General features: G+C 40.1%; 1 protein-coding gene across 4 annotated transcripts in view; it reads left to right on the plus strand.

Annotated features, from left to right (window-relative positions):
* dpy19l3 (dpy-19 like C-mannosyltransferase 3) overlaps window positions 1-14,126 on the plus strand; it is a 63,717-nt gene that overhangs the window by 24,086 nt on the left and 25,505 nt on the right. For all 4 annotated transcript variants that reach the window (XM_040126110.1, XM_040126101.1, XM_040126119.1 and 1 more), the window contains 5 exons: window positions 1,653-1,811; window positions 3,406-3,534; window positions 6,778-6,889; window positions 8,403-8,459; window positions 8,804-8,886. In XM_040126110.1, the coding sequence (XP_039982044.1) occupies window positions 1,653-1,811; window positions 3,406-3,534; window positions 6,778-6,889; window positions 8,403-8,459; window positions 8,804-8,886 (540 nt within the window). The remainder of the gene's footprint in view (window positions 1-1,652; window positions 1,812-3,405; window positions 3,535-6,777; window positions 6,890-8,402; window positions 8,460-8,803; window positions 8,887-14,126) is intronic.

Here is a 14,126-nt window from a genome sequence, read left to right on the forward strand (position 1 = left end):
ATCATCTGGAGTTGTTATTAGAGCAGCCATTCCTTAGGCCAAACCTCATGTTAACCTCAGTACACTGCTGTTTACACACTGATGCATCAGTTGTAATAATATGATACTGTGATAAATGATAATATAACACTCTCTGAGACATTCTGCATTCTTCTGCAGAATGAGTACTTTTACTTTTGATACTTTGTGCACATTTGATACTTTATTATTTTTACTCGAGTAAGATTTTGCATACAGGACTTGGAGTGTTTTTACACTGTTGTACTGTTACTTGTGCTTATGAAAGAGTCTGACTATTTGTTCCACCACTGACTTATTTGAAGAAAGAAAAAAAACGGCTCCTTTTCTTAGAGGTATCAGGATTTTAAATGAAATGAGATATACAGTAGGTTACTGAGAAACTCAACTAGAAGTTTCTGTTATCAAACCTCTAGAACCACAGTTGATGCCATAGAGCATTTCACTATGGGATTACGGTGGAAGTCTTTCGTTGCAATGCTAATATTACTTAAATGTATTTGCATTTCAAGTATACAGTAGACTGCATATGATTAGATTTGAACAATTTTTTCTAAAAATTGCACTTTCAGTGCACATTATAAGCGATTTGGCAGGGTTTCATTTCATATGTAGAATATTCAGAGGTTATTATGGCTGGAAAGAATTCTCAAAGGTTTACATGGACTAGGCTTATATTCAACACGAAAACAACTGCATGCACTTTCACCAGTTAGAATATCACTATTCATGCACACAACATCACTTGTTGCCTAATTGTGTAGGAGTGATGGAAGTGTGAACACAGTGTAAACATTATAGAGCACAATGTTTGAACATAGTAATACTTCTCAGAAACACAAATAAAATGAGACTTGTGTCCATTAGTCCGTTGCCCCAGTGCATGTTGGGAGGCTTCCCTAAATGCGTTTCTCATATAAGTGCAAGTGCCATACTGCACATTGTACTAGTGTCGATCTTGGTTTCCACTCTCTACCTATGTTGTTTCAAAAATAAAAGTTCACTGATAATCAGGATAATTTAATGCAGGATTTACATATCAGTTCTTTAACTTTGTTCAAAGAACCAAATTAGCTGGATGAGAATTAATGAGAATTGTCCATAGTTTATTTTGCTACTTTGGTCAATGTGGTACACACGTGTGTTCATCCTGAAAGAGGGATCCTTCCTCTGTTGCTCTTCCTTATGTTTCTTCCATCTTTTTTCACCGTTCAAGGGGTTTCTTGGGAGTTTTATCCTTCTCCAAACCGATGCAAATTACAAACAAATTTGTGAATTCGGATATTGGGCTATGTAAAGAAATTGACTTGACATTCTAGCCTAAAAAACAACATGTCAGCCTTGATTAGTTAAACCACGTTTGTAGAACAAGGTCATGGGTAGTTAGCATGCGTACAACCTTCAGAGACCTAACCTTTTTTAACAGAAGCAAAAAAACATGGTCCTTGACATACTGATTGATAGACAAGTGATCACCACAGCAATGAGTGTTCAGCACCAAACACTCAGAAACAAAACAAAAAAATACATACCACTCATAGTTTCAACTGCTGAAAAGTTCTCTCCCTCCTCCATGTGTCATCTTCAGTCATTCTAATGTCCACTCTTTATTTGTCTCACGTCCCCTCCTGCAGGGATTTTGATGCCAGTCTGTATCTGTGTGAAGAGGCATTCGGCTTGCTGCCCCTCGACACACTGGAACGACTGGCCGGTACCCTCCTGCTATACCCTTACATCCTCACACTGCTGCTGCTCAGTGGCATGTTGGCAGTGGGCGCACTGCAGAACTTGAGGTAGGTGATGGCTGGACAGGAAGTGAGGGAGGGAACAGGGGAGGGGGAGAAAGGTGTCTTTGAGAGACTTTCGAAACTCCTTGCTGTCACGTGTTGGAGAAAAAGCTACCTACTACCTAGACTACCTGCCCAGCACCAAATGGTAGTTAGACAATGTCAGTGACAAGCTTGCGAACATAATGGAGCATTTAGAAACTAACGACCAAGATATTTCCCGCAAGAGTTGGCAGAGTTAAAATTGGAGCTGAAAGTGAAAAGAGAAAAGAGTGAATATTAGACTTAAACTTATTAGGTGTACAGAAACACGATTCCAAATGAGTACTAATGCTGCTCTGTGTCGGCTGGATGTGTGAAGAAACACTTTGCTAACAACTCTGTCATATCAATTAAGAGTGATGATATGTCAATGTTGTTTTTACAGCTTGTTTCAAAAATCAGTTAATACGGGTTTAACATATTTTAGGATTGGAATTATTTTATGGTAATGATACCTCTTAACCATTCCACCTTTAACCTAATTTTACAAAATGACCACTAAGGGCTTTTACTTTATCCAAAATTATGTTTCGAATGAATGAAAGCCATACTATTAAGCACTTTTTGCAATATGCAATTTATATTGTAAACAGTACATGTTAGTTGAAACGTCCATTAGCAGCGACGTAGAAGGAGCCGTAGAAAATTCCCCAAAATTCATTGCTACCAAGGATCAGTAAACAAAATTGAAAAAGTTATTATTTGTTTGTAACTGTTTCTCGTTTAGAAATGACTAATTGATCAACAAAGTGATAGCTCAGATTAGCACCTTGTTTCAACCTGTATTTACTATTGAATTCTCAAATTTGGCAGTGATGAACAAGTTAGTTCACATCCTTATTAAGAGAAGTTGATGGAAAGAGGTATTGAAGTGTAAATGAATAGAGAGTTTCAACCATTCCGGAAAGTAAAAGGAGCTTTAGCTTAGAAGAGGACATCAGAACGGCTATCAGGAAGAAGAAACCCAGTAAGAGTGGTAGTCACTGTCGGTATGTGTCTGTCCCACATCACCGCAGATTTAGTATTGTTGCTTTATGCTCTGAAAAACATGGTACTAGCTGCCTCTCATAGCTTAATTTGCCTGCGGTGCAAGGTGAAGGGCCACACTGAACTAAACACATTAACATATCAACTTGCCCTCTACTGTTGGAGGGCTGGAACACTAACCTCATAGAACAAAGGGCTATTTGCCAATTCAGGAAATAATTTAGTTCGATTTACCCCACCTCACGTAGAGGGAATAGGCAGACTGGATTTGTATTCAAATGCAAGCCAGCGTCCATCAGATTTGGTGAGGGAGGCCAAACTCGTTGGCATGACATCATTGCCCTCGGGCCTTTCACTGTTTGTCTGCATGCTGACTCCTGCAGACAGAAGTGGTTTTGCGTGTGCATCTGTCTGTGTCTGCTTGTGCACAAACAGCTAATGAAATCTGAATAATATCAATTCCACCCACCTACCCTTCTGCTGCTCTTCTCCAGCGTCTGGCTGTAATGTTTTATGTATCGCCGCTGTCTTTTGTCATGCTGTGTTCTTTTTTTTTTTTGCTCCTAAGCAGGCCTAAAGGAGTGTCAGCTGAGGAGAGGAAAGGAGCTGGAGAGGGGTGTGTGGTGGCTCTCCGTCCAGATGTGGCCTATAATCTGTTGCATACGCTGTTCTACGGCCTTCTGGCTTTCAGCACTATGAGGTGAGCTTGTGCACACGCACATGCAATTGCAGGATAATGTATATGCAGACACCTGGATTCATACACGTTCCCAAGCAGTCACAGGGGTTTCATTCCAAGACAGAGAGTCTTCAAATATACTGTTCCTCTTGACAGCTTGATTGCGCGTGTTCGTGAACAGATGCTAAAAATCTAAGTGCCTCTTAAATGCTTTTAACCAAGCGTCTGAATGGTCCACTTCAGCCTTGATCAGCCTTCCATACCAAGTACCACCCTGCAGTGCTTTAGTGCTCAGATAGTGATACGCTCACAGCGAGACCAGAAAGCGTGGCTACAGTTAGACAACTGGTAATTTATACTCTGAACTACGCCGTATGGTTGACACCCTGAAATGTAAAACTCAGATGTGTCAAGAGTCATAATTACATTTATTTGTTCTACACAAGACAAACTAAGAACACAATTAACAGTTTACACATTTGACCCTGTTACACCTGTCAAAATTGTACATTTACAATGATATTATTGACAGATCTACCACATAAAGTCATAGTAATTTCTGAAAGAATGGGTCCCTGATTTCAGGCAGTGGAAAACTTAAGAAGGCTTCTCTCTTTTTTTTTTTTTTTTTTTTACAGTGCGTTTTACTTTAAATGTTACAAAAGATAACACTTTTGGATGAAAAATAACCAGTGTATTTGGTGAATGTTACACTTTGGGTTTTTGGATTGTAAACTTCCCCAAAACCAATAAAGAGCAACTGCTTACATTTATCTAAACTCAGTAAACCTCCAAACCTTGGTTACGGCACCACACAATTTATTTGGTGGGTGTTAAGAGAAACTGTGTGTAAAGCACCTGTTTGAGCCAATTAGTAAACCTACACACAATACTGGGATTGAAAAATGCCTATGCCACATCGCATGCAAAGCTGGGAAGTCTAGGGGGAAAAAAAAACAATGACAAAAGATTGGCCTATAAACTATAACCAGACTATGCATTTGCATAGTTTTTAGACAAAGGAAGGAGGTGAGAGGAATGAAACAGGGAGGAGAGAATGAGAAAGGAAGAACAGAAGCAGGGGAAGAAGAAGAGAAGCGCCTTGGCCAGGAAGTTAATGGTGACGGCGAGGAGGAGAACCATGGCACTGTGGAGAAGCTGTTTGCCCAGACGAACCAGCTGGCTTCCTGTCTTCAGACCCGACTGCACGATCAGACAGCAACCAGAGATTAGTCAATACAGATACAATATGTACAATGCAATATCTGTCTTGTGTTGGACTTTCATATCCAGCCACTTTTTCTTAATTTCCAAAAGGTTCCAGCTCTCTGTGCTGGCAGCTTTTACTGCTGCTGTGACATGCAGGCTCTTGACAAATTTGCTCTTATTGGTCACACCAGAGCTGTGACCACCAAACAATATGGGCTGACTGGCCTCGACCTCTGCATCAACTGCCTCAATTTCCCACACGGTGTAGTGCCTCTTTGTGGATGGTCAGTTTGTGTTCTCCATTTTCCTTTGCATAGTTATTTTTTGCAAGTCTTCAAATCTTTAAAAATTTTTTTACGGTTTAAAGATTTAAACATTAAATTAAATTAAATGTGTTTTAATAATGTCCGGATCCATTGTTGTGCATTCTAGCATTGGTGTATGTTTAAATGGCAACTTAGAACCCCCTAAAAATTGTTTTTGTTGACTTCCAGTGGTGTAACTTTTCAAATTGGTTTAGTGAAGAAGAGGTGTGCTCCCGGACCCAGTGACATCACTGGTGGGTGTGAGTGTGTTCAATGGCTTCAGAGGTGAAACAGGATAGGATATAAAATTCATTTCTTAACCCACTCTCTTACATATACATTTATATATGAAACCTTACCGCTTTGACTTTTGGGTTTCCCAGGCACAGGCCTGCACAGTGGTAATAGTTGGTCCACGATAGTAGCATATCCCCTAAAAAAATTCATACTGAATGGTATACAGTAATGCAGTCGCACACTGCCTTATTATTAGCTCTGAATTTTCACACAGCTTGACTAATACTCTCAAGCACAACAACCCCCCCGAACCTAGCTAGCATCGTCGGTAAATCTCCTGGGCTAGCACGTCCATACATGACGAGCATGATTCATTACTGTCAAAGTATACTTGCCTTGAAATGTAGGCTTCTTCTTCTTTTGTAGCGGTGTCAAGAAAATCACAGAGATTGCGATTGGAATCAACACTGCTTTTGCCTGTCTTGAAGGAAACGTGCAATTACTCAGTCAAAAGGATATGGGGAATAATCCGGTCACTGGTTTATTCATAGCATCATGGAAATGCATGTTTTCAAAGGTTCACATTCAGTAAGTACCTTAATTTGAACAAGATTTTGAGTGCAGTATATTCAGTAGCTGGGTTACTCTGTGCATGGAAATGTTGCACATGGTGTTCCTTGTGTTAATCTGAGTATACTGTATGTGGTGGGCAAGATTTGGAATGGCATGAGCTACACAGTACATTTAATACATACAGTTCTTACAGGGCATTACTGTTACACTCAGGGGTTAAAGAACTGATTGAATTCACTCAAAAGGAGAAAAATCTGAAAGCTTTTAAGACAGCAGCAGCCAGGTAGTGCAGAGACTGACACATTTGATTTCAGCACTTTCTCTAAAATGCTGATTAAGAGCGAAAAGCCGAAATGCAGAAAGCCATTTGTTTCTGTCACACAGCTCCTTTGCATTAGACAAAAGCATTGAGATTTATTTCTGTGAGGTTGCTCTTTATGCTTTCTACCTCTCTCTCATGGCTCCGTCTCTGTACCTGTCAACAATTTTTCAGCTCGTTTCATTCTCGCAGTCTTTTTCTACAGTTCACTCCTCTCTGTTGAGTGTTTTTTCCAATTTGTTTAGAACTGATCAGAATAGATCCTGGAAAATAATGCTCTGTCTTAGACAGTAAATTACTGTAAGTTCACCCACGTTGGTTCCATTATACACAAGTATACTGAGTTGTCGTGTTTGAATTTAATGCACTTTACTGGGTGGAGGGAACGTCCTAAAGGCCAAGTATCAGATAATTGATATTATCTATCATCTCTCAGTCCTTGTATCGTGGAGTTAAGGATTGAGTCTTTTTTTTGTCTTTCTCAAAAAACATTAATTTCTCACTTTACTACCCCTGAAAATGTATATTGAGTGAAAATTGAACCAGTTGAAACATTTAACAAAATCTTTTCAACACCTAACGCCAGTTATTAATTGCCTCTCTCTCCCACTCTCTGCCCAGGATGAAGTATATATGGACTGGCCACATGTGTGCGGTCGCCGCCTATGGTGTGTGTGGGACTGAGTTGTGGACTTCGCTTCTCACCACTCTCCGCTGCCACAGTAAAGTTCTGGTACGAGCTCACAGCTGCACTTCCAGCTCCCAACATCTGCTACACTGTTTTCTTTTTGCAGGTTTGACATGACAAGTGTGATTCTTGACTTTAAAAGCTGTGTTCACCATACAGGATAGTAGTTGCATCATTCCACACATTTACTTATAAAGCTGCCCTGATCAATATTCAGTATAAGTATTTTTTTTGTATAATCAATGGATCAGTTTCTTGTTTGTAATGTGAAAGATGTTGCTGTCAGTGATGAGCACACGAAGAATTATCACCTGACTGCACCCCCCCCTCTTAGCTCATTGTGCTGGGTGTTGTTGCCCATAAACATGACTCCCAATAAATGCGAATGTTGCTCTGTGTGTGTCGGATGTGTAAATAGGCAACTGTTTGCTAACAGAGTTCATATAATAGCCTTATGAGATGATATGTGTTCAGCCGAAATACGTATATGCTCATCACACTCCCGCACAAGTAAACAACAGTTTTAACACATATTCACATGTTCACAATATTACTGTTGCCCACTGAGAAATGAACAGTTCAACCATTGTTCTGTGCCTCTGGCTACTGGGTAACCATACGGTGCCAATTCACAGTATCATAAAAATGTTTATGAGCGAGTGGAAAAAGATGGGGTTTTTTTTCCCCTCAGTTTTTTTAACCAGATCCTGTCTGGCTTGGGGGTTGGATTGAGCAACTTTCCATTTACAGACCACCTTTCCTAACCTTCAGAGGAATTTCAAGTGTACAGCTTGGACAGCTATGTTTTCAGTTTCTTTGATCCAGCAGACGCATTTGTTACTGAGGAGCATTAAATAATAACCAGGGCTGGGTATCATTCTAAATGTTTAAATACAAACTGTCTGAGTTTCAGTATTAATACTTTTTTCAGTGCCTTAGTTTTAGGACTAAAAAAATAAATCCCTGCTTTCATTTAAGAAGCAGCTTTACAAGAACTTTGCCTTAATTAAATGCAGTCTATAATGAGTTATCAGATAAGGAAATATCCGATCAAAGAATAAGTAACTAGGACTGTAGAATCTGAGCATTTAATGCCAGCCTCAGATACTTGACAGGTTTTTATCCTGAAAACTCACATTCGGTCAGTACTGACCAAAAGTATTGAGGTTGAGTAACCAGTAACAGTGACAACCAGCATTATATCCATCACCAGTCTCCAATGAGCATGACATTGATCTCTAACTTTGACATCTCATTGTGAGACCTTCTGGAAGATGTCTTACCCCCCCCCCCCTTCTTTTTTTTTTTTTTTTCATGATTTTGCTGGTTTGACATGAAGATGAATGACACGAATCCACAGCCTCTAGTCTGGACTGGTGATTAAATTACTGTTGAGGCCACTAGGTGTCAGTGTTGTCATAACGTGACAACAGCGTATATCAGATAAGAAATGATACTTGAGAGCATTGCTGCTCTGTCTGACTCTCACTTTCTCTGCCTCTGATACGATTATATTCTTTCATTTCATTATAGCTACTTTCTTTCTCTCATTTTGCAGTTAAGGCTTGTCAGATATGCAGTTCCACTGGCGATGATCGCTTGCCTGTATTACAAGGTATGCCATTTTCTTGGTGGTTTGTGTTCATCACTCTATTGTTGGTTTCATTACAGAGCTGAACCCGTTTGTACAAGCCGTGTGTGACGATATGAGAAAAGGAAAAAGACAAAATGGAAGTTGCGGAAGAAAATGATAACCAGTAAATGGATCTTAGCAGGAATCCGAAATAATTGCTGCCTTTTAATTTATTTTGCTGTTAGAAGAGTGTAAATGACTGTCATATACACTGTTATACAGCATTCAGTGCAATAATGAGATGTTATTTAAGATGTATCAGTAGGTGTCTCAGTGAACACTAACACAGGGTTTTCCATCTCTTGTCTCTGTCCATTTCCCTTTAGTTCTGGCCTAAGTTGATGGAGGAGTTATCAGAACTGAGGGAGTTTTATGATCCAGACACTGTGGAGCTCATGACCTGGATTAGGTACACACATACACACACAGAACCACACACCTGCACTCTCAAATCCAGAGCGCACATCAAATTGAAGAAAAAAATCTGATTAGCTTGTTTCTGTAGCTCAGGTTTCACTTTGCCTGATGTCCTTGATTAGTATGAGAGAATGTACATGCGTCCATGTGTGTATACATGTGGATCTGTGCTTGTTTGCGGGGGAGTCTTGCCGATGAGTGATGAGAGCCGATGGGTCTCCATGAACTACACATGGGGGTGCTGGAAAAGTCCCAGCTGTTGGCAGAGCTTTAACCCACCTCGGGGTCTCCGTGACCAGGTTTTCGATCAAGAGCATCAGCCTGATGGGATCAGAGATGGAGCTGTGATTTGGAATGGCTCCGTACTGGGGCTGCTATGTGTTTTTGTGTTTGAACATCTGCGTGTGTCTGCCATTTTCCGGTCATCGGGTTGGATGTGGTGCGCTGGGTTTACTGCCTTGCTATTATGTTGTACCAAAGTGAATATCTTAGAATTGTCACTGTTTCCATAGTTTTCTTCATGTTGTTCTTGTCAAGATTCAAAATCCCTTTAGACAACATTTTGATAATTGTCCAAAACTCAGAAAACTGCAGTTTCGATTTAGGTCTTTCCCATAGATGGTCACTGTAGTTCACTTCTAAACTGAATGTGTAATAATTAAAAGCTCATTATTTCCATCCTGTCATCAGCATGATGAAACTGAGGGAACCAGATGTGATTTGAAGAAACGGCCAATATTGGTCTAATCCTATTACGCAGATAGTGGAATGGCATAGAGAGAGAGTGAGAGAGATGGATAGTGAGACAGAGGAGGAGAGGTTGGGATTTTGAATGCATTTGTGTGTGACATGGGTTCCTTTTCCTCTGGAGTTAATCCCATTAGCCTTTGAGGATTAGGGGCTGCCTAGAGTTACCTTGGTTGGGGCTGAGAGCAGTGCAGAGTGCAAAACTGCTGCACTTATTACATTCCTGATGAAAGAGTTAAATGGGGTAGGGGGCTCCTATTGTGCTGTATTCTCTAGCTGGCTGAGGCCGAGGCTATTTGGTTATATATAGAAAGATCATGGGAGGGGCTGGCTAGCGTATTTATGTAAAACTGTCAGGTACTCATTGTGGTAATTCTAGCTCCAGGGGATGTGCTGCATGTATGAATCATGTACAACTGATAAAGGCTGCAAATGTTCAGAAAAGGATTTAATGTGGCCTGTTGTTGAAATCAGAGGAAAATACAGATGTATCTGTTTATATGTTTATTTGTACTTCTGTTTTTACAAGGATGAAAAGTCCCAAAATTTTCCAAGTCTTATTTCTTCAAAGAGTACCTCAAATCAGAATTAAGATTAGGTTTAGGAAAGGATAGATATATTAGTTTAAACATGGGATGAAATTAGAGGTAAAAAAGGCCCTCACAAGATACAAGATACATGATACAAGATACATGTCGTAGGCCCTCATGAGTTTTTGAAATGTGTAAAGCAGGTTGATGAGGGGATTATCATAATTCTCTGGGCAATCAGTCAGGACCCTGGGCTTCATGGGTTTTAAGAGCTAAGGTGTACGTTAATGTGATAACAACTGGTAGCTTCATCTGTATTTTTCACAACCATAATTCACAAGTTTCCACTTGATAACAGTGCTGGCTACAAAGCTCAGCTGTAGGCTGATACTCTGTTCTAAATGGACGGTCAATAAATCAATAGCAATGCCTGGTCGTTCCACTGCCTCCAACTCTGAGTTATAGTTGTGAGTGTGCAGTTTTTAAAGTTACCAACAGTGCTTCTGTGTAACCCATTTGATCTGCCTCTCTGCTTCTTCCTTAGTCTATATCTTCACCCTTTTCCAGATTCATATTTGCACAGTTGTGTTGCGAAAACAGTACGGTGTCAATCAAGATAGCCCAATAAAAACTAAAGAAGTGATTATTAGCAGTAGCTTCATCGCTCTGCTGTCTGACATATGAACTCTTTGCTGGGCATGAAGTGTTCAAGGCAGTGCAAGTGTTACACGTGCTGCATAGTGAGGAGTAGCTTAAGCTCAGGAACTTTTTTAATATAAAAAGCTGCTTCTTAGACTATCAGCGCTCACAGAAAATATACAGTCCATACTACACTGTCACCACACCGCAGCGCACTGCAGTCTGAAGCTGGAATCGTGAACAAAGCACAGGTCACTTTTCACAGTACAGATGAGAGCCAGGAGTACTCACATTATTATTTGTTCTTTTAGTTTACCATCTTCATTGGCACAGAAAATTTGATACGTCTAAAACATATAGCAGTCACCTCTTTTCTCCTACCAAACAGCACTCATCATACATATTTCACCAAATAAAGAGGTCATCTGGAATACAAGTCTCGTGTGGATCTGCATCTCGGTAGTCCGAGTTTATGATTCCTTGTTTTTTTTCCCATCTTCCAACTGCCCCCACCTCCTCCTCAGTCTGTGGTCAAGAATTATGAAGGCTGCAGTGGAAATTAGTAATGAGGGCTTTGACAGCAGTTTTGCTGCAAATTCAGAGGCTCATCTAGCTGCGCAGCCTGGAGACCCATTCAGATGCGGCTGAAAAAGTCAGCATATTTGAGCGAAACAATTACTTTGTTTCAACCACAAGTACTCACTCTTAAACAAGAAACAGGTCATTGCCTTCTAAAAGACCATTATGAGCTCTCCAAAAAGGACTAATATGAGCATTTTCTGATCTGCCACCTGTATGGACAAGGTCTGCTTCAGCTTAACTGAAAACCCTTGTAGCTTAACACACAGAGAACCAGCCGTTTCAGCCAGCAACGTGGCTGAAGCTAACTTTCTTCATATAACTACACCAGCTACTGCATGTAATATTAATCATCTTTGGATTGTACTGCATATTGCTGTAGAATCTCTATAAACTCTCTTTACAGAAACTAAAGCATTTCATCTGCCAAAATAATGCTAACAAAGTTAGCTAGCTAATTGTACATGGAAATTCACAGACAGACACCATTTCTGTCTTCATGACATTAAGTTTGCCAACTCTCATGCTTTTGAAAGGAGAAATCTGCATTCAGGCTCTTGTCCCACACTCACGGTGCCCAAAGAAATATCAAATAAATAAGAGGATGTCTCATAGCCAAACTTTGATGAAAAATATTATGAAGGTTGTAGGCTTGTTCTGCACACAGCACATGGAACACCACGCTTTTCTCCACATTTCAGCACCAACGTTGGTCCAAAAACATAACACTGAGTGCAAAAGTTACATCTTGTGTGGCCTTAGTTGGCAGTGGCGCACACACAGAGCTCTCCAAAATCACAAAGCTGTCATGAATGTTGAATTCTGACTGTTCCTCATTTACCTAAACCTCTGCATTTATTATAGATTGAAATGACCAATAAATACAACTTTTGATGTGATGAAGGCAGAGTCTGTAACAGGTTTGATTAATGAGCTCTACCACTTATTTTTTACCACACTGAGTGTGATCTGGGGTTCTGCAGAAATGTCACTACTGATGTTCTGAGGGTTGTCCATACCTGTAAGATTCATTCTGATGAGTTTATTAAATATTATAGCAATTATTATAGCAATGCCACAGCAGCAGGAATGATATTAGTGTCTCCAAATTGAGAGAACCATTTTAGCATGTGGCACAGCAGCAGTATTTTCATTAATTATTCATAATCATTAATTATCCAGAGGCAGTGACAGGATCTGTCAGTATGTAACTGCAACTGAATTCTTCTACACAACAGAGAGGTAAAATGTTACACACAGATTCCAAGTCACATTATTTGGAATAAAGCACCTAGGATGATTCCTGCAGCTCTATTACAACTGTCAGGACATCTTTATTTTGCTGTGGTTTCCAAACTCTGTTTCCTCTGAATAGTCAAAATATACAGTTTAAAAAGTTTATAAGTTTATTATTATTGTAGAGAGTTCTCAGTTTTGCTGCTTAAATGCAGTCTCACATAAGTTGTGGTAGTGTCATCACTGTGCACAAAAAATCAGTGTCTTTCCCCAGCTGGTTGTTGAAAGGTGGCAACCCTGATAACATAATCCTCATATTCAAGTGCATGTCTCCTGTATTCATCAAGACCTAGACTGGAAATAAGTCTTCAGCTGTTTTCTCGTATGAACTCCGCACCATGTCCAGAGAGTCGGGTCTGGACATTGCTTGGCGTTGCCTTTCACGCATGTAGCACACAACAGGAGACTCTCTGTGTCAGGTGCATTCTCAACCACCGGAAATACTCCGTTTGCGAGGGGTAGCAACTGGGTAAGGCGTGCAGGAGGCAGTACATGACGCAAAAAGTAGGCTGCGGGAATCACAGTATTTTGTTTGCAGCACATAGAAGATGGTCTGATGATTTTGGCATCAACCCTTACCAACAGAAGTTCCCGAATCCTGTCACCTCTCCAGTTAGACTTCTTCGTCTTCACCCTCGGATTTTGAATTAAAACACATTAAACTCTATTACACTATATAATCGCTCTGAAAATAAATAACATAAAATAAATTCATTCAGCTACATGATATTTAGGTGATACATTTCACCTATGTTCATACTTCTGTACATACTCCATTTCATATAGATATATTAGATTGCTCATTCATGCCTCTCCAAGCAAGACCAGGCAGACCATCAGATATTAACTCCCATTTCTTTGGTTCAAGATATTTCAGGAAAGGATCCCATATTTTATAAAACTTTCCTTTAAAAGTTTTGTTTCTCAAAGTTGTACAAAAAGCTTGATTAGGGATCATAAATTTTATGTTATAAAATGATCCATTGTACAATAGCAGGGCTTTTATCAGTTACCCAGCTTTGTGAAATATATTTACGAGCACATTGTAATTTGGTCTGCCTGCTTAGTCCACTCAAAATGGACATTGGAGAAGGTGAGAGAATTTAGGGGGGCTGCTACAGTACTGTAGCCCCGGATGAACCGTCAGTAAAAATTAGCAAAGCCCAGGAAGTGCTGCAGTTATCTATGGGAATCTGGGACAAGCCAGTCCATCGCTGCTTTCACCTTGGATGTTCCCTGCAAAGATCACAAAGCCCAAAAAGGGCATGATAGAATATTCATAGTGAATATTCTGGGTGTTTTAAAAGAAGGTTTACAGTCGTCCCCCTTCCAGATGCTGGCCAAGTGATACACATTCCTCAAGTCCAGTTTAGTAAAAACAGTGGCTCCTTGTAACAGTTCAAAGGCAGTGGAGATTTCTGGGAGGGGATACCTGTTCTTA

Source organism: Xiphias gladius, chromosome 1, assembly GCF_016859285.1.
Source record: "Xiphias gladius isolate SHS-SW01 ecotype Sanya breed wild chromosome 1, ASM1685928v1, whole genome shotgun sequence".
Taxonomy (NCBI): Eukaryota; Metazoa; Chordata; class Actinopteri; order Istiophoriformes; family Xiphiidae; genus Xiphias; species Xiphias gladius.